Below are 19040 nucleotides of genomic sequence, written 5' to 3'. Positions count from 1 at the left end.
TGAGGAACCTCAGGCCTGGAGACCAAATGTGACCATGCAGGCCTCCATCTGGCCCTTTGAATTCTCACAAGGGCCACATTCACACTGCATTTAAAGACTATGATATCTTTCCCTGAAGAATTCTTAAAGCTGTAGCCTTTGAAGAGTGCTGAGAGATTAGGACACTTCTACTCCCCTCACAGAACTAATATTGTCAGAGTAGTTTTAACGGTCAATCTCTTCACAGGGAACTCTGGAAATTGCAGCTTTCTGAGAGGAATAGGAGCCTCCTAACAAGGCTCAGCACCCTTCACAAACTGTAGCCCCCAGAATTTGTTGGAGGGAACTGCAACTGTTTATATGTTCTTCCCCAGGGAAGTTCGCCTGGCGCCTTCACTATACACTTTAGGCACCAGACAAAAACATTCCTTTTTAACCAGGCCTTTGGTTCATTTTCTTGACATCAAACCAACACCCTTTTAGAAGGATGGCTTTTTGGGGGGGGGGAGACGGTTATTGGGTTATTGTTTTTGGTTTGTTTTTATATGTTGTGGTTTTGTTTGAGAACCACCCTGAGACCTCTGAGTACAAGGCGGTGTATAAGTTGTAATAATAATAATAATAATAATAATAATAATAATAATAATAATAATGTAGTATAGTTCTTTAAATGAGCCACAATAGAGTTACCCAGAGCTACCATGTTCAGAGTTTCCTGTGAAGAGAGCTTGATTGTTAAACTACTCTCTGAATTGCAGCTCTGTGAGGGAGTATGGCCTCCTAGCAACTCTCAGCTCTCTGAATTCTTAGGGGGAAGATGCCATAGTCTTTAAATGGATGGTGTGAATGTGGCTTAGCTGCCTCCCCATCCCAGGCCACACACCCCACTGACCACCTCCATGACCTCCTTCCATGCTTTTGCCTTTCCGGAATGTGCCCTTGAATCGTGATAATGCCTCTTGAATAAAGGCTAAAGTGATGTGCACACGGGGTGGGGTTTTTTTCTTCTTTTTTCAGTTATCATGGGTAAAATGTAGCCTAATGTCTTATTCATTGACCTGTCCCTTTTTTATTCTAGGAGGGAATGAGGCTGAAAAATGTTTCTCCCCCCTTGATTTAAGCTATTTAACATTTCTATTTTTAGCAAGCTTTTCTTATTTAACCGTGGAAATGTTGGGGAGGGAGGGGGGAATAAAAAGTACCCAAGTTAAGCAGTGCAAAAAATGTTTTCATTGAATGATAAATCTTTTGAAGATAGGGTTTTTTTTTTGTTCCCTCCACCCCCTGTCCTCTTAACACATGTTTTTGTTTTGTAGTTTTGTTGTTGTTGTTTACTACGGTAACAGTGTTATTACAAGTAGTATTTCACCTCCACACTGCAGTAGCAGCAGCATGGCACAGAGCGGTGTGATTGTCTGAGTAGTTTAGTATGGATAGCTTTTCATTTAGCCTTTGCTCTGACAGCCCATGCCCTGGATAAGTGGTGTAGGCCTGTACAGGTGAAATCTATTCTCACATTTGCCTCAGGGGTGACTGGACTGTAACAGAATTTTTCAAACCCGTTGGGCCCAACCGCAAAGCAGAGAATAAATGGCTGAAGTGCCAGGTCTCGACAGAAAAATCAATGCCTGGTTATACAGACATGACAGACCAGGTCTGCAATTCTCTTCATGAAAGTCTCTGCATTTACCATACTTTGAGTTAAAAAACATGCTTCTTTTGTCAGTTTTGGGGTTTGTGTGCGTGTATAAAGTTAACACCTGGTTTTCTTTTTTTCTCTCCCTCTGCCCCCCCCCTTTTACACAGGAAATTTACATGTCCCTTATGTGACAGAAGTTTTACAGAGAAGTGGGCATTGAACAATCATATGAAACTCCACACAGGAGAAAAGCCATACAAGTGCTCATGGCCTACATGCCATTATTCCTTCCTCACAGTATCGGCCATGAAAGATCACTATAGGACTCACACAGGTTTGGCTCATGCTTTTCTTAACCTGATGCGGGCACAAGGAAATGAAGGGGTGAAGGTAGAGGGCTTGTTGTGTTAGATTTTGTGCCTAGCAAGTAAAAGGGCTGCATTTAAGAAAGGCTCTAACTCTGAAACAAATGCTTCTGTTTGCAACATCAGTTTTCTGTTCTGTGGTGATAAATGTTAGCGTCACCTGTGATGCTAACATTTAAATTGTTTTGGTACATTTATTATAAGCCACGTAGAACAATTGTGAGCTTGCACACAAAATGTAGTTAAGCAAACAAAAAGACCATGGTTGTGTGTGGCTTCAGAGGTCCACCTGTTGCTCCTTATTGTATGAGAACCTCTAAATTTATCCTTTAATGTGAAAATGATCTAGGTGAAAAATAGCAACAACCCACAGTTTACTGAACTTCAGCTGCTCCAGGAAGCGTTTTGTGCTCATTTTTGTCACAGGATCATTGCAGGGGGTTGGACTGATCCTTGTGGTCCCTTCCAATACTGTACTTTGATTCTGTGATTCTATGTGCCAGATTTGTAAGGCCTAATGTGCACTACTTGGCTAAAGAGACGGGTTTGTGTGAGATATGAACTGCTTTGATTGTTTACTCTTGATTTCCCTCAGAAATAATCTTTAACATCCTTCAAATTTGCTTTCATGTTATTTCATGTTATTCCTTAATGAAGGAAGCTTCCTGCAAATGTTTTTAATGCGATCACAATATCATAACTGATAATGTGGCTGGAATTAATCAATATTTCAATTTTACTGAAGGCAATATGAAAAAATGAAACAGATCCAAACATCTGGAAGTGAAAAGTTTCACATCACCCGACTATGTTGACTCAAAAAATAATGTTTCCTACTGATTTTCTTAGTGGAAACAAGCTTAGGCATAGATGTGTGTCAGATCTTATAAAGAGGGCACCATGTAAACAAGTGTAGTTTTTGGAGCTATAGTAAAGGCATAAATTGCTGGAAAGTGGCGCTGTGGTCTAATCCACAGAGCCTAGGACTTCCGATCAGAAGGTTGGCGGTTTGAATCCCAGCGACGGGGTGAGCTCCTGTTGCTCGGTCCCTGCTCCTGCCAACCTAGCAGTTCAAAAGCACATCAGAGTGCAAGTAGATAAATACGTACCGCTCCAGCGGGAAGGTAAACTGCGTTTCCGTGTGCTGCTCTGGTTTCGCCAGAAGCGGCTTTGTCATGCTAGCCACATGACCCGGAAGCTGTACGCCGGCTCCCTCGGCCAGTAAAGGGAGATGAGCACCATAAGCCCAGAGTCGTTGGTGACTGGACCTAATGGTCGGTGGTACCTTTACCTTTATACCCCTGTACTATTGGTTCATATAATTCATTTATTCATAGGATAACTTTTGGCCTGCGGAGGAAAGGCAGGATGACTGACTGATTAAATAAATAAATAAGCAAGAAAGCAAGTTGAATAAAATTTACAGGGAGGAGGAAATTGCTACAAATATTCATGTGAACCAAGCCTAACTGAAGTATTATCTGATATTCGACACCAAGCAGTTTCCAGCAGTACTGAGGAACAGCAATAATTTTGAAGGTGCATTGGCCACAGTATAAATTCACACTGCATAAAATACCAGTTTTATTTAACACACAGTGAAAAGCTTACTACAGCTGGAGGAAAACAGTGTTAATACCTGTACTTTTTGAGTTAAAAGTTGATGCAAGTTACGCTTACGGTATTAGAACAAAGATTGCTGTGAAGGACTAGAAAGCTTTTAATAATCAGCTGTTAACTACAGATAGCATTATTATAAAAACTCTTCACATGCAGTCTGGTTCTTTAAGAATAATATTAAACTGTAGCATAGATTGTAACATCATGGGATGTGAATTAAAACTGCCGAAAAGTGAGATTACTTTTTAGCTCCTTAGCAAAACAGAGTATATGTAAGTCTTGGTTAAAAATGTAAGAGACGTTCTTGTAGAAATGTAAAAAAACGATCTGGAAATCAAAATTCTGTAGGCATTTCTTAGAAAGATGAAACAGTGTTCCATTAAATTAAAAAAAAAAATTCCTGAAAAGATTCCCCCCCCAGTTTTGTGAAAATGAAATGAGTTGTTGCTAGAAATTATAGGTTAAAAGTTCTTCCAAGGCAGTTTGTAGGAAACCCAGGCCTCCTTAGCTTCTTTGACAAGGGTGTTGACGATTTAAGGTCTCCAGCCTGCCCTGAGAGATCACTTATATCGAACAGCAGATGAAAAGCCAGTGCAGATGTAATTTATCGTCGGCGTTTCCTTCTAAAGAATAATTGTGGAGACTTGGTTAGATCAATAATATGGATTTTTGTTGTTAGGTCTTGTAGTCTGCACCATAATGAGAGATAGGGGACAGTGGCTGTTTTCTAATAGAAAATAAAGGATTGGTTTCCGTGTCTTTCTACATTTGAATGCAAAATGGCACACTTGAAACTAATTCAAGTTGTTAAGAAAAGACCCATTTTCTATTACATTCCTGTTATCATATAAACATGGCATGTTAGATCAGCCCTCTGTACCCGAAGTGATATATTGCCCCTTAGATCCTTCTCAAAGTTTAAAGGTTGTAACTTCTGGATGAAGAATGAATTGTAAAATTGTTTAATGTAAGACTGAAATACCGAAATCATGTTCACAGTTACATGTCTTCCAGCATACCTAACTATGTGTGGGATTACACCTAATAATTGTTCAGCCAATCTACATGTCTGCACTCAAACAAAAGAAAAACCTAATTAAATACATGGAAAACTGAGTGTGAAGGATATTGGATGTGATAAACTTACTGCAACATTAAAATACGTTCCATCCCCAAAGTTACTTCTGGGCCATTCCGTGAAAAATGAGCCTGATAAGAAAAAAATTATTTTTAAAATATACTTATTTTACTTATAGTTTCATTAACTAAACATATTAAAGTTCAATATTCCAAAGAAAAAAAGAATTTAAAATTATTTTTTTCATGAGAAATTTGAGCTTGAAGTTTCAGTATCACTTTTCTGATTGTGTAGCTTAATTTTGTTCATTTAGGTTGGCATTATTTTTTAAAGATAAACAAAAATTGTGGTTGTCATTGTTGGTATATTATTAAAGTGAAGAACTTTGTCTACACATTGGACTTGAAATTTTTTAAATAGGTAAGTTATTTCTATTTTATTTTTATTATTGAATGGGATGCTGTTTCAGTGTCCCACCCGTGACAGCAAAAGGTACAAAAGTTTATTTTGTGATAAAACTAATTTATAGGTTATGTTTGTTTTATTGTGGGAGTATGTATTAGAGTATAACACACCTATCAATAATAAAAATGCAGTTAATTAATGTAAACACCATGAAATTTTAATAATTCTTTTTCTGTCCCACCCGTGACAGTTTTCAACTTGTTTTACTGTTGTAGCTTGAGTTAGTGATTTCAGCAAGTGATTTCAGCTCTCTGCAGACAGGAGACAGATTCCTCATGTAACAATTCTTTATTCTGGCAAACAAGACTGAGGGACTGAGGAGAGGGGAACTAGCTAGAAAGGGATACATTTTGGAGGGAACAATCTCAAGCAACCACAAAGCTGCCTTTTGGTGGAAACCAATAAGACTAAGGAGCCAAATGCAGCTGCTTGAATGAACCAATAGTAGCTGTTCCTTCTGGAACATAAAGGCAGTTACCGTTACTTTACCCTAATGCGAATACATACAGTAATACAGATAATATAACCTTTGAATCAATACACAAAATGGGAAAGACTACATCTGCAGAACGTATGAGAATGGTGAATGCAAAAAGTGTGTACTTAATTTGCACACCCTAATTGATGAAGACTTAAACATGTCGTCTGAGATTTTCTGGAAGCAATGGAAAGATGACTGTTCTAGCCGGCCTAAGGTTTTTGAAGCAAAAGGAACCATAGAAGAAGCTGTCAATGAGCTACAAAATCAATTTAGTAAATTTAAGAAGCACTTCTTTGTAAAGTGATTACAAACTAAAGCTTTCAAAAATATGAAAGACACAGTAGCTGATGATGAGGTGATTCTTCAAGTGGATTTTGCTGAAAACTATTTGGCAACATCGCAAGATGAAATCCAAAGTGCACACTGGACCCACAACCAAATCACAGTATTTACAGGTTGTGCTTGGACTCAAGGCAAAGTACGTTCTTTTGCCGTGGTTTCGGATCACTTAACCCACGACAAATACTCAGTATATGCATGCATAAAAGCCATAATTGAAGAACTTAAGAATTTAACAGACTGACAAAGGTCAAAATCTATTCTGACGGATGTGCTGGTCAGTTCAAAAATAAGTACACACTGTCCAATCTGTGTTTTATGCCTGAAGACTTTGGTGTTGATGGGGAATGGTTTTTTTTTTGCTACATCCCACGGCAAGGGTGTCGTGGATGGGATTGGTGGATTAACTAAGCAAGCAGTTTGGAATGCAGTAAAACAAAGGAGAGTAGTAATCAATTCAGCCTCAGATTTTGTTAAATGTGCTGAAAAAGCAGTACCGAGAGTGAAGTTTGTCCTTTTAACACCTACTGATATCAGTGCAAATATGGCGATGCTAGACGAGCGCTGGACTTTGGTGAGGAAGATTCCAAACGTGCAGTCCAACCGTTTTTTTAAAGCTAAAGACAAAAGAAGTTTAGTTTATGGACCTTCTTTTCAAAAGTCCACCCACGTAGTCTTCACAGAACTGTTCAAGTTAAAAGTTTCTGATGTTTACAGAGATTCTGAAAGTGACACAGAAAAACAAGATGGTGTAGCAAGTTGTACAAATGAAACAGATGTGCCGGTGGTTGGATTGAAGCCGTTCGTTGATGGAGTGACTATTGGGACATATGTTTTAGTTGAATTTGAAACAACTACAAAAAGACAAAGAACCAGGCCTACTAAATATAGATATGCTGCAATATGCCAAAGTAATGTTGAAGATGATGGAGAAGTCAAGGTGATGTGTATGCGAGCAGTTAACAATTCTGGAAAGCTGTTTCAAGTTGATGAAAAAGACATATCATATGTGCAGTTTGAACATATTCTTAGTATCTTACCCCAACCTAATGTTAAACGAGTCAGAAGGAACATTTTTTATGAATTTACTGAAAATGTAGATGTGTTTGAAAGTGGTTGATTGGCCCAGAGATGGACTAGAAGAAAATATTTTTTAAAATCGATTTTAATTTTAGTAAATACAACATTATACTTTGTAGGCTATGGTAGATAGTAAGTGTAGTAATAGCAAAAGGTTTTTTGTAATTATTCCATTTTTAACAACCTTAATTGTATGTTAAATCAAGTGTATGCCAGACGCGTCCCACCCGTGACATTTCATTGTCCCACCCGTGACAGCATTTTTTCCTTAATTTTGTATCATTAAATTTCTTAACCTAAATTTCTGATTGCATAGTTGTAACCAATAAACATTGATTTAAACAGATATGCTGAGTTTATAATTGATTCACCTCCGAACTCACAGAGTTTTTCCATAAATCAAACTTATCTCAAGCTCCATGTCCTTTTTTGTCCCACCCGTGACAATACTTTAACATTTAATAAAATTGTCAAAAATATCCATAAAAAAATTAAAAATTAGTAAAATGTTCAGTATCTTATTAAGAACATAGTTCAAATTTTGGTTGTTAATTTTTATGTATATTTACATTCTTACGCATGTGTGAATACCAAAAAACATGGTCCAAGTGTCCCACCCGTGACAATGGAATGGTCCTTCTGTTCTTGAATGCCTAGAAGACAGTCCTAAATAAAGGCAGTATGTTTTACCAGATTTATGTAGTTTTAAAAAGTCATTCCCCATTATTCAATAAAGATAATTCCCACTGACTACAGTGGGAATACAGGATTTGGTGGTATATAAAGAATTCAGTGGGTACTATAATTTCCAGTTTTACATGGTAAGCATAGTTGGTACCAAGTAGTTCATATATACTTGACAGCATGGTATAAAGTGCTGTTTGTGTCCTTCATAAGTATAAACACCTGCAGGCTTTAATGACATTCAGGTCTCCCCTGAAAGGTAAAATGCCATACAGTACATGATAGCTGATAGCATCTGCCTGAATGTGATATGGCACAAGTGTTTGGATTAAGGCCAGTGTGTATTGACAAGGAAAATTGCCCTAAATACCTGGTTGCTATGGGTTGCTTCTAGATTTATGGCAAGAGTACTTATTTTTCTATTGCTAATGACTGTGTTGTTATGTTGCTCCATAACACACAAGTTTTACTGAATCACTTATAAGGTGTCCTTTTCTCAGACAAATCATATAATGTGGGTATATATGTTACTGGATATTCATTTGAACTGTTTGGAACCTTTCCATTGCCAGATAGTTTCACATAGATGTATGCCTCTTTAAGTTCACTGCATTGTCAATCTTTTGCTTGTTTTTTTTATATATATAGCATAACAGCAGTTTAGGCTAGTTAGATGGGGCAGGGGAACTTTAGAATCTACAGATGTTACTGGACTAAAGCACTCATTATTCCTAAACATTGGCCATGCTGACTCAGGCTGATGGGAATTGGAATCTAATAACATATGGAAGGTCAAAGTCTCTGCAGCCCTGATCTATGTGATATGTCAGTTTTGCCCAACTGATGGTACACCTGCATCAGCATAACCAGATACCTTCATCTGTCCCAGCTGCAACAAAGCATGCCTCCTCCTCATTAGTGTCTACACAAGGCATCCCCAAACTTCGGCCCTCCAGATGTTTTGGACTACAATTCCCATCATCCCTGACCACTGGTCCTGTTAGCTAGGGATCATGGGAGTTGTAAGCCAAAACATCTGGAGGGCCGCAGTTTGGGGATGCCTGGTCTACAGCTACAGCAGGCGCTGTAACTCTCCAACTTCACCCCCCAAATACACATTCTTCCAGTGTTTCCCAAGGCAGGCTGTTGCCAGCAATTCAATGATTAGAGCTAGGTAAAGTGAGAGGGTAGTGTTTGCCAGGCCTGAGGACAGAAAGGTTAATTTTGTGGTGGCATCATAATACTATTTCTTAGCATAGCTGCCAAGTTATCCCTTTTTTAAAGGGATTTTCCATTATGCTGAATAGGCTTCCTCGCGAGAAAAGGGAAAACTTGGCAGCTATGTTTCTTAGCTGCCAGGGTGTCTAAGTCTAGTCCTGGCTGCATTATTCCGTACCTCTTAAAGGTTTGCATTGACTAATGAAGATTGCTGGCAGGGAGTCAGAAAATTAAAGCTGTTGCACAGAAGGCAGACACTCATAAGAAACAGGAAGACAAATGTAAAACTAATAGTGACGGGAAAACAGGCCTCTAAACTTATATGGAATTACATATATTGTAATTCCACTTCCTTGTGAGATGGAAGTATAAAAGGGATGTTGCCATTTATTTGAAATAGTTTCACAGATTCTTTAATTCCCTTCCATTGGTACCAGGGTGGGAGGGTACAGTTTTGTCTCCAAATGAGCCAAATGACTCATTTGTGTGTTAAAGCTGTGTTATGATTTCTCTGGCTCTCTCCAAGGTTAGTATTATTATTCTGTAATACCCTTCTTGGTTGGTCTTGTGGGATGAATCTGCTTCACATGCCTGGGCTTTACTGACTAAAAATGCTATTGTAAAAAGATATACTGCATTTATAAACTGCAGAAGGCAAATTTTTATCTGGAATAAAAATACTTTATAAGTGTACATTTATACACTTTTAACAATTACCAACCCTGCCAAATCTATATTTTAATGGGTTCAGAGGCTTAGAATAAAGACATGTCGTTAAATATGAACAATGCAAGTACTACTTCAATTTCTGAAGTAATTCCCAGACTTGTTTTTCTTCATTATGAAAGTTTTAGAAACATAAACAGCATTGAGCTCCTATTGGTACGGAATAACAGAGCTTTTTAAATTGTTGCCTATTTTCTTTTCTGGAAAATAATTTAATTTCCATAATTTACTGGGAGATTCTTGAGGAGCACTGTGATCAAGTCAGTTAAAATTTGCTCAACATCTTTATTTTGTGGGTAAATCCAATATATTTTTATTTAAGCAGAACCATATATATACTGTATATTAACTTTTCTAGGCAGTCTTTCCTCAGCACAGAAAGGCCAGATGTATGGGAATTGTAAAAAATCAGGATATGCATAAAAACTGTTCAAGTGCATAAAGCAGCCCCATCTGGAAGACATCTAACAGAAATGAAGTTGTACAAAACCATTCCATTGATAATAAAGCTAATTTTTATGGGTCTGACAAGTATGTAATTATGTTCAGTGGTGCTTTTCAGATTTTATCACAGTCAATAAACCGCAGTGGTAATTTCATTCCCATTTGACATATTTACATGGAAACATTTGATTGGAGGAATTAGTAACCCTGAAAGCCTTGATAGATATGTTTTAATGATCTGTGACCTCCGCAGTCCCTCATCTGTTTATTGTTGCAACAGGCGAGAAGTCATTCCTATGTGACCTTTGTGGCTTTGCTGGCGGGACACGTCATGCCCTCACCAAGCATCGGAGGCAGCACACAGGTCAGTTAAGCTGTCTTCTACCCTTTTGTATTTTCTCTGCAGCAAAGGACTGTCATCCAGGCTGGGGAATAGAGAGAATCATATAACACATAGCAGTCCAGAGAGTATAACTGTTTGCTGTTTGTTTGTTTGTTTGTTTGCCTTTACAAATTGGTATGCCTAAGGTCTTTGTCAAATGCTTTTATTCATGAACCTAATGCCTTTTTCCTTTTTAAAAGGATAGTTTTGAATAGCAGGTGACTCTTTGAAAATTAAGTACACAAGGTTTATTTTAGAGGCCCAGCTAGACTGCAGACTGCATGAAGGTTGTATAAGAATATGCTTAAGAATTCCTATGTGAAAATTAAAGGAGCAAGATTTTGTGCCTCCCCCCCCCCAAGCAACTGAAATATGGCCAATTTTTTTGTAACATTGTCATTTTCTGTTTGCTGTTGATGCATGACAGTTTGGATATAGGTTTCCACTCCCCAAACACTTCATGCTCCAAACTAATTATTAATGTTGGTAAAATTAACTGTGAAGGTCTGTTCATGTCTTCTCAGAAGTAAGCTCCACTGAGTTCAATTAGACTTACTCCCAAGTTTGCATAGGATTCTAGCCTATGTTAGATTTTTGAAAATGAAAGTGGGAATATATTCAGATTAAATGGTTCATTCTCAGTAGTACAATTTGTATGATTAGTCTATTATGTTTTCCTCAAAAAGACTGTAGTTGTTGTTCATAGATGTTAAATGCAGCTGTTTTTCTTTAATAGTATGACCCATTCTCAATTCAGGATGCTGGCTGTTATTAACCAACATTTTAAATGCATTTTAATTAGTGTCCGGTTATATCCTTTCTCTAGAACTATATGCAGCTAGGATCTGAGGTTAGTCAACCAACATATTTGGAGAGTTGAAGATTATCCTGAGGAATTGAATGTTATGAAGCATATGCCGCAAACACATATGGTCAAAGCCTGTTGTGGTCTTGCGGACATACAGTCTCGGAAACTGCAGTTGCAATTTACAGAGGGAAATTGCAGTTGCAATTTACAGAGGGAAATTAAAGACAGTGCTATATGCATTAAACTAGATGTATTAAACTCGCATGTTAGTTTTATATCTGTTATGATAATCACCTTATGATATTATCTTACAATGTATTAGAGAATATTTGATATATCATATTGGGTCAATGTGAAAGCATTGTGGTACCTGTCTGTTGACACCGAATATTCCAGTGTCCTGTTAAGTGCAATGCTCAGTTCCACTTGTATGCATCAGATTTACTTTGCAGAATGAGTACATGGAGCTTAGTGACTCCTGAGCAAAAGGCTAATCCTGACAAAGCAGAAAGGGTGCTATTCATGTTTAATCTTCTAGAGCCCTACATACCAACCACCCTCATGCTGCCCTGGAGGGCTTCTGTAGCTCTTAAAAGTTGTATCCACAGCTTATTAAGAGTTCAGCACAGTATTCTGTTACATTATATAATGTAGCATCAGTGTAAACAGAGACAGAGGTTGCATTTCAATGTGTGAAAGGTGAGTGAGATTCAGATATTTGTCCAGACACATAGTTGATTATGCTATGTGTAAGTCGCCCTCTTTCATAGGGTTGCTTTAAGCAACCAAAAGATAAGAATTGTGATATGCTTTCCGTTCTGAGGAATGGTATAAAAACCACTATCATCATAAATGATCACCTGCTAAAGAAATACTTGAAAATGATGAAAAGGTAAACAACCAAAGTCTTAAAAGTCCAGTATAAAGTGCAATAATCAGGTATGTTGCTATGAAGTACCTAAGTTCCATACCAATTGTGAGGATCCTTTCAAATTTTATTAAGGTACATGTTTATTTGAAACAGAGGGGGGCAACAGCCTGTGGTGGCTAAAGCAGCCTGGTTTAAATATAATTTAGAATATTGGGGGTGGGGTCTTCTCGCTAAATTCCAGCTTATTCTTTATCCCATGGGGATGTTGGAAACAGCAAGGGGGGGGTAATAAACTGAGTTCTTTTCCTCAGTCACCCGGGAGTTCTGGCTATTATAGTAGTGGTCTCACTCTTCTGTTTTTTTTCCTCGATTACATGTTGGGGTTAAAAGCTTGTTCTTATTACAGTGTTTCTTACACTAAAATCAAATTCTGTGCAGGAAGAACAATGCATGCTTTAAGTGGGGCCTGCAACAGAATGTTGTAGTATGTTCCTACTGCCTAAGAAAAGTGCTCCTGGGCCTCTGGCAGCCTGGAACAGGAATTTTGCAGTTCAATTTTGGCATCTTGAAGATTGGGGCAGAGAAGTGAATAGGGAAGGGGGAAAGGACATGTTTTTGCCTTCCCTTTTCCCCAATCATCTAGAGGCCTGCAGGGATTTTTTTTAGCTATATAGTGGAAAGGGGGAACCACACAGTTCTGTGGTTGTGGGGAGAAAGTATCTTTTTTATTTTCTTCCTCATGAAACATCCCATATACCATAGAGGGAGGGGGCTTTTAACCTCATGATTAACCCTGCCTCCTTGAAGCCCAATCTTGTCTGCATTTAAGATACTGATTAAAATGCAAACCAGTACAGATTATAATCTTAACCCCACCATCCAATTTTCCTTACACACAAATACTCCATGACTCAGCTGTTTTTTCTATATGGAATGCATGTTTCTACATAGTTCGGTATATGATAGGGAACTGGAATGTAGCACCGTGGCTAATTTGCATAGCTTGTCAATACATAATCAGCATAATTTGAATAAAAGTTGCATGAACTTTGGTTGTGATACTGTTTGTGCAATCTCCATTGCTAAATTAGAAGTGGCAGCTCTTAGGAGGTTTTCAAGATGATCATTGGCTGACCGAGATAACTGCTTCTGCTTGGGCCTCAGCTATGAAATGTTTAAAAATGTATGTACTGGCAGAGAAAGGTCAGTTTCTTGGCAGGCTGTGAAATGTGATAAAGTTTTTCAGTTAGCTGGGGTGACAAAAAGCCCTTGTATTATTAACCTCAGTTGTTCAAATTATGGGTAAGCCCTTTCAAACCATGAGATATAGAAATCATGAAATTTGAAAGCATAATAAATGAAGTGTGCTTTACATTTACCTTCTTGTTTCTGAGGCTGAAATCATGCAGCCCCAAGACCTTTTCAATGATTTTCAACAACTGCAAGCTGTAGGTTTCATCGTTTAAAAAAAAATCATATCCCCAGTTTTCCTTTATTTTAGACAGCATGATGGAAACTTCTAAAATCAGAAGCCTGTGGCCTCCAGATGTTACTGGACTTCAACTGCCATCACCGCAACGGGGTGAGCTCCCATTGCTTGGTCCCTGCTCCTGCCCATCTAGCAGTTTGAAAGCATGTCAAAGTGCAAATAGATAAATAGGTACCACTCCGGCGGGAAGGTAAACGACATTTCTGTGTGCTGCTCTGGTTCGCCAGAAGCGGCTTAGTCATGCTGCCCACATGACCTGGAAGCTGTATGCTGGCTCCCTCGGCCAGTAAAGCGAGATGAGCGCCACAACCCCAGAGTCATCCACGACTGGACCTAATGGTCAGGGGTCCCTTTACGTTTACCTTTAGTAAGAAGAAATACTGAAGAAGTGTGCGTGCACATGAAAGCTCATACCAATGACAAACTTTGTTGGTCTCTAAGGCACTACTGGAAGGAATTTTTTATTTTGTTTTGACTACGGCAGACCAGCATGGCTACCTACCTGTATCTTTACTACTCCTGCTACTAGCACTCTGCTATTAATTGTTGATGCAATTTGGATAAGATTTTACATAAATAGTTGTAAGAGGTTCAATATTGTTCCCATTTTACAGTTGACCCAAAACTGAAAATTATTGACTAACCAACAGTCCATAGGAAAGATAGACCTGAGCTTGTTTCTCTCTGATCCATGTCCTACTCTCTTGTTCTGGCTCATTTACTTACGATATATGGTTTGTGAAAATACTGTCGCTTTTACTTAAGTGTGTAAATCTTCCATCGCTCTCCATTAAAATAGCTGGTTTTAGACAGCAAGTTCTAATTAATGTTTCAGGTTGGCACTTGCCTGCTTATGCCACCCTAGTGGAGTTCCCCCTGCTCTGAATGCAGGCATTTACAGGTTATAGATCATGAAGCCTGCATCGAGCAGGTCTAAGTTTATGTTTTATGTCAGGACTGGAGGCTCGTTATTACTTTGCTATTAACTTTATACTATATAGGACAGTATCTCAGAGACAGAGGGATCTATCTTTTTGGCATTTATCCGCCTCTGTGGCACAAACAATCAGAGATGATTCTTTCCCAGAAAAATTACCTATGTCTACTATTTTCTTCACAGGGAGCTGCACAATACACCTTCCACTTGGTTCAATGTACTTCGGCTGATGCCATGAGATTTTTGTCTGGGCTAACTGCTTTATAACAGTGCCAAGCCTTGCTCATCCTTTTCTTTTTTTCCCTTGCCTCTTTCTCTCTCTCTCTCTTTCTCTTTCTCTCTCTCTCTTACATCCTGCTTTCCTCTTCCGTATCCTCCTTTTGACATGGCTTTCCTTCCACACAGAGTGCCCAAGCAAATTATAGACAGGTTTGAAGGGGATAGGTATCAAAGTGGTCTAAATGGCTTAAATAATTCCCTGCTGCAATACAAACTGTCTAGGGGGTTGACACAAAACATCTCCTGATCCAAGATTTACTTTTATCACCTGTCACAGACCCTTGATTCAAGGGCAAGAGAGCCAATCCTCACATGCAGTTTAGGAATCTTGGCCAGCTTAATAAGCCTCCCCACTCTCTTCAGCTTCCAGGCATCCAGTGAATTGATATCCACCAGAGTGCTTTTCTTGTCTGACAGATGCTTGACAATGGGGGGAGGATTGACTTTAGGTCTTGAGGACTCTTTACTACATATCCCTCTGACTATTTTGCTTTTTATTCTTTCCTTCCACACTGTGAGCCAGACGTAACTATTTAGAAGAGTGAGCTTGAATGTCAAAAGATTTGAGATTCCATCCCCCCCCCCTTTCGAGTTTGATCTCCAGAAGTGGTGTTTTTCCTCTGCTGAGCTACATAGAACTGTTTTCCCACACACTCCAATTTGCTCATGGATTTCCCAACCCAGAAAAGTTATTGAGCCTCCAATCTAAATGACCATTGTGATGAAAGAAGGAAGTGCATGCCTCACTAGAGATGTCATTGAGTGGGCCCGGGTTCTACTTAGAGATTTATTCAGGCTGTTGGAAATCGTACATGCAGTAAGTTGAGTTGTGGAAAGTGTATCTGTGTAAGATGCATCTCTAGGTTGAGCCACTGAAATGCTGCACATCAGGCCTGGAAGTTCCAATTGACAAACCTGTTGCAGCTGCTGTTGGATATTTTACCCTGAGGGATTAACTTCTGCTGGGACATCCACACATAGAACAGATCATTCATATTTACACTAATGAAAGTTGCTTCGTTTGAACATTTTGGACGTGAATTTTATGTGTCAGTTGGTAATTTTTCATCACTTGTGTTTTTCATTGTTTCAGAGGAAAGCATTACCCACAATTCTTGATTCATATATGCCAGTACAGAAAATCATATAGAAAGATCCCATGGAATCATATTTTTTTTGATAAATAATGATTTTAATTCTGCTAGTTTGAAGCGAACATGGTTAATAAGTAATGCCTACTGATTTTTGGCCAGCTCCCTGTCATTATGACTCAGTTCCATATTATTAGAAAATAAATCCACATTATGTATTTCATTCACATTATTTTGGTGTTCCGTTCATTGCACACAATGCATGTTTAGTTGTTTTAAAAGCAGAACACAAATAAAGGAGAGGTTATGAGAACATTTTTGGAATATTACGATGTAGCTAACCAGTACATTGTCACATGTCCATGACCCATTGAAATAAAACATTAAATAATCTTATCATTTGAAGTTTTTCATGTTCCTTCATAATATAAAGAAAGCATCAGGGGTTTATTGAACAGTCAGTATGGCTCATTATTCCAAATACCTTTCCACGACCAGCGTAAATGTTCCCTATTCCCCTGTATTTGGGCTATAGCATAATGCATCTTTTTTCCCAGCCCATCCTGCCTCTAGCAGTTTACAGCTCTCTCACTACTGACCTTAACAATGGTGAAGAGTTTCATTGGCACCAATGTTAGCCAAGGTTAACACTAATGACAGGCAATGAAGGTATAGTTAAGGGCTCAGGACTAGGGGTTGAATTCAGACTGTTGGTTGTGCTTGGTACCCACTGAATCCAATAGGATAAGTTAGTAATGAGTTAAGTCTCATTGATATCTATGAGAACTAAATGCAACTAGCAGTCCGGATCCATCCTTATGTACTGTTTGTTTTGTATGTGTTTATGTATTTCCATAGGCTTTCCCCTGTCCCCCCCACAACATCACAAACACCCTTGCAGTCTTTGGGAAATGTTATATTTTGTTCTCACTCTTTTATTTCATTCTTTCCTTTCCAACTTGGGTTGCAGTGTAAGGTAAATATCAAAGCAATGGAGTTATGCCTTTGTACTTAGGAGGGGAAAAAGTGAAAGAGGAGGGTGAAAAGTGAAAGAGGAGGGTGATCAACCTATGTGACTAACAGAGGTGGAAAATCTTATGAGAGTATATATGACCTTCATGGAAGTGTGCAGCACCTGATGAATATGAAAAGACAGGCTTCATCTATGTGGCAGTCCTGAAGCAGCTACAATGAGTCTACAGGAGTGGAGTGCCTAAGCAGTTTCTTGCCTTTGTTCAAATAGTCTCATGAATTTTTGAAGACAGTGGCTTATATGACCCACACAGATCCTGTTTGTATGATCAGTTCCATTTGCTCATTTCAGTTTTGCACATCTAGGCATTTATAGGTCAACGTAATAAAGAGAGAAAATTTAATAATATATGTGTTTTTATCCAGATGAGTGGCTCACTTTGCGTTTCTATTTCTCATGTGAACTGCACTTTGACTTTTAATGTGCAGTTACATTACTCGACACTGAATTTAATGTATAATGTAGCCTCTTTCCTTCACCTTCCCCCAACCCAGCGCCAAAAAGAAAAATACTCTGTATAAAGTATAACTAACCCAGTATGCCTTGTGCCTTTTCATTAAATGCTTATTAAGAGAGAATGTGATGTTTGAAGAGGATTGCTATTAACTTCCAAGAAAGCTAGTACTAGTAGGAATGTTCAGGATGTAATTACATGAGATTTTCAAGGATAAATCATTGCTGGAAGCACAATAACCAACTTTTTTTGTGTTACTGACCATTCTCTCCAAAGTATGTTAAACTTGATCTTTACCATCCTGCTGAAAATAGTAATAATAATGCTAGCACCACAACTGAATGGCTCTTTGTTCATGTAGCGCCTGTGCATTAAAAACTTGCCTTCATCACTACAGTAAAAGGGCTGCCCTTCATGTGCATCTCTTTACATGAAGAGAATTGTCCCTTCCATTAAGGAAAACAGAAGTGCTAACTTAAGTGGCAGCTCTGTGCATCCCATGGCACTATGGATTTAGGTTGTTAGTCATTACTTATAGTGAGAAACAAAGACTACTGATAAAATACATTCATTTATTTTTATGTGTTTATTTTAAAGAAAAAAACTGCTTTGCTTAAGAGTAAGAATTCAAGCATAGCTTCCAAATAAAAATGCCAGTAGCATAACATAAAATTAGCAGCAAAATTATAAAGTAGTTAGAAGTCTGTTGTCTGCAACGCAGTTGACAGGATTAAAACCCAGGAAAACAGCAAAACCCAAAGGGAAAACAGCAAAACCTTCTCCAAAGGCTTTCTGGAACAACTAAGTGTTGCTGCACAGTGAAGAGTAAGCAAACATGAAGCCATTCACACTTTCTTAGGGAAGGCATTTCATAGTGCTAGAACTTACCTCCTGAACCTCTGATGACAGGAGTAACTTGATCAGGGCATTGTATGTGTGAAGGGGAGATATGGGAGCAGAATGTCCTACATGTAACCAGGTTATCATTTATACTTTTAAATGTTGGAATTGCAGTTGGGACTAGTGGGCATCCAGTGTAAATCATAAAGCAGGGACAGGGAACCTAATGGCCCTTCTGATATTAAGGGCCCCAGGTTGTCATAAAGGACTGGAGTAATTTATTCTGTCTGGCCAACCAAGAGACAACATTTGTCTGTGTGGCAATCTGATCCAGTTAAATGCTCTACAGCTGTAGTCTTCAACCTTTTCAGACCTAGGACTGACTTTAACTCAAGGGGCCCATTTCTCTTTTCCTTTTTAAACAATATATTTGCATAGTGGTAGTTTTGCCATTTGACTTTTGAACAGGTTGTGGCCCAGTAGCTGGTCCAAACTCACCATTTCAGTACCAATGTTATATAGCGTTTGTATAGTATTTATTTAGTTCCCCTCCCCTGAGTACTAAATACAACCTTTTAAAAAATATTCTCCAGGAAAAAGTGAAGTTGCTATTCTATGATTTAAGAATCTCTTAGAAACTTTTGGAATGATAGTTTTATGTCAAATTATGTGAAAATGTGGTAAGCTCTCAGAATTGTCTTGTAATTCTTATGCAGTGGTAGGAGTTTACAAATGCGT

The 19040-nt window shown here is 38.4% G+C and overlaps 1 protein-coding gene across 4 annotated transcripts in view; it reads left to right on the top strand.

The window, feature by feature from the left end:
* ZNF407 (zinc finger protein 407) overlaps positions 1–19040 on the top strand; it is a 349915-nt gene that overhangs the window by 198257 nt on the left and 132618 nt on the right. For 3 of the 4 annotated variants that reach the window (XM_035125684.3, XM_035125685.3, XM_035125686.3), the window contains exons 5-7: positions 1786–1952; positions 10399–10482; positions 13681–13761. In XM_035125684.3, coding sequence (XP_034981575.3) covers positions 1786–1952; positions 10399–10482; positions 13681–13761 — 332 coding nt within the window. The remainder of the gene's footprint in view (positions 1–1785; positions 1953–10398; positions 10483–13680; positions 13762–19040) is intronic. The other variant, XM_088676266.1, reaches the window with a different exon arrangement.

Source organism: Zootoca vivipara, chromosome 8 (genome assembly GCF_965207765.1).
Source record: "Zootoca vivipara chromosome 8, rZooViv2.hap1.1, whole genome shotgun sequence".
NCBI lineage: Eukaryota > Metazoa > Chordata > Lepidosauria > Squamata > Lacertidae > Zootoca > Zootoca vivipara.
This window is presented reverse-complemented; position numbering and strand designations above follow the sequence as displayed.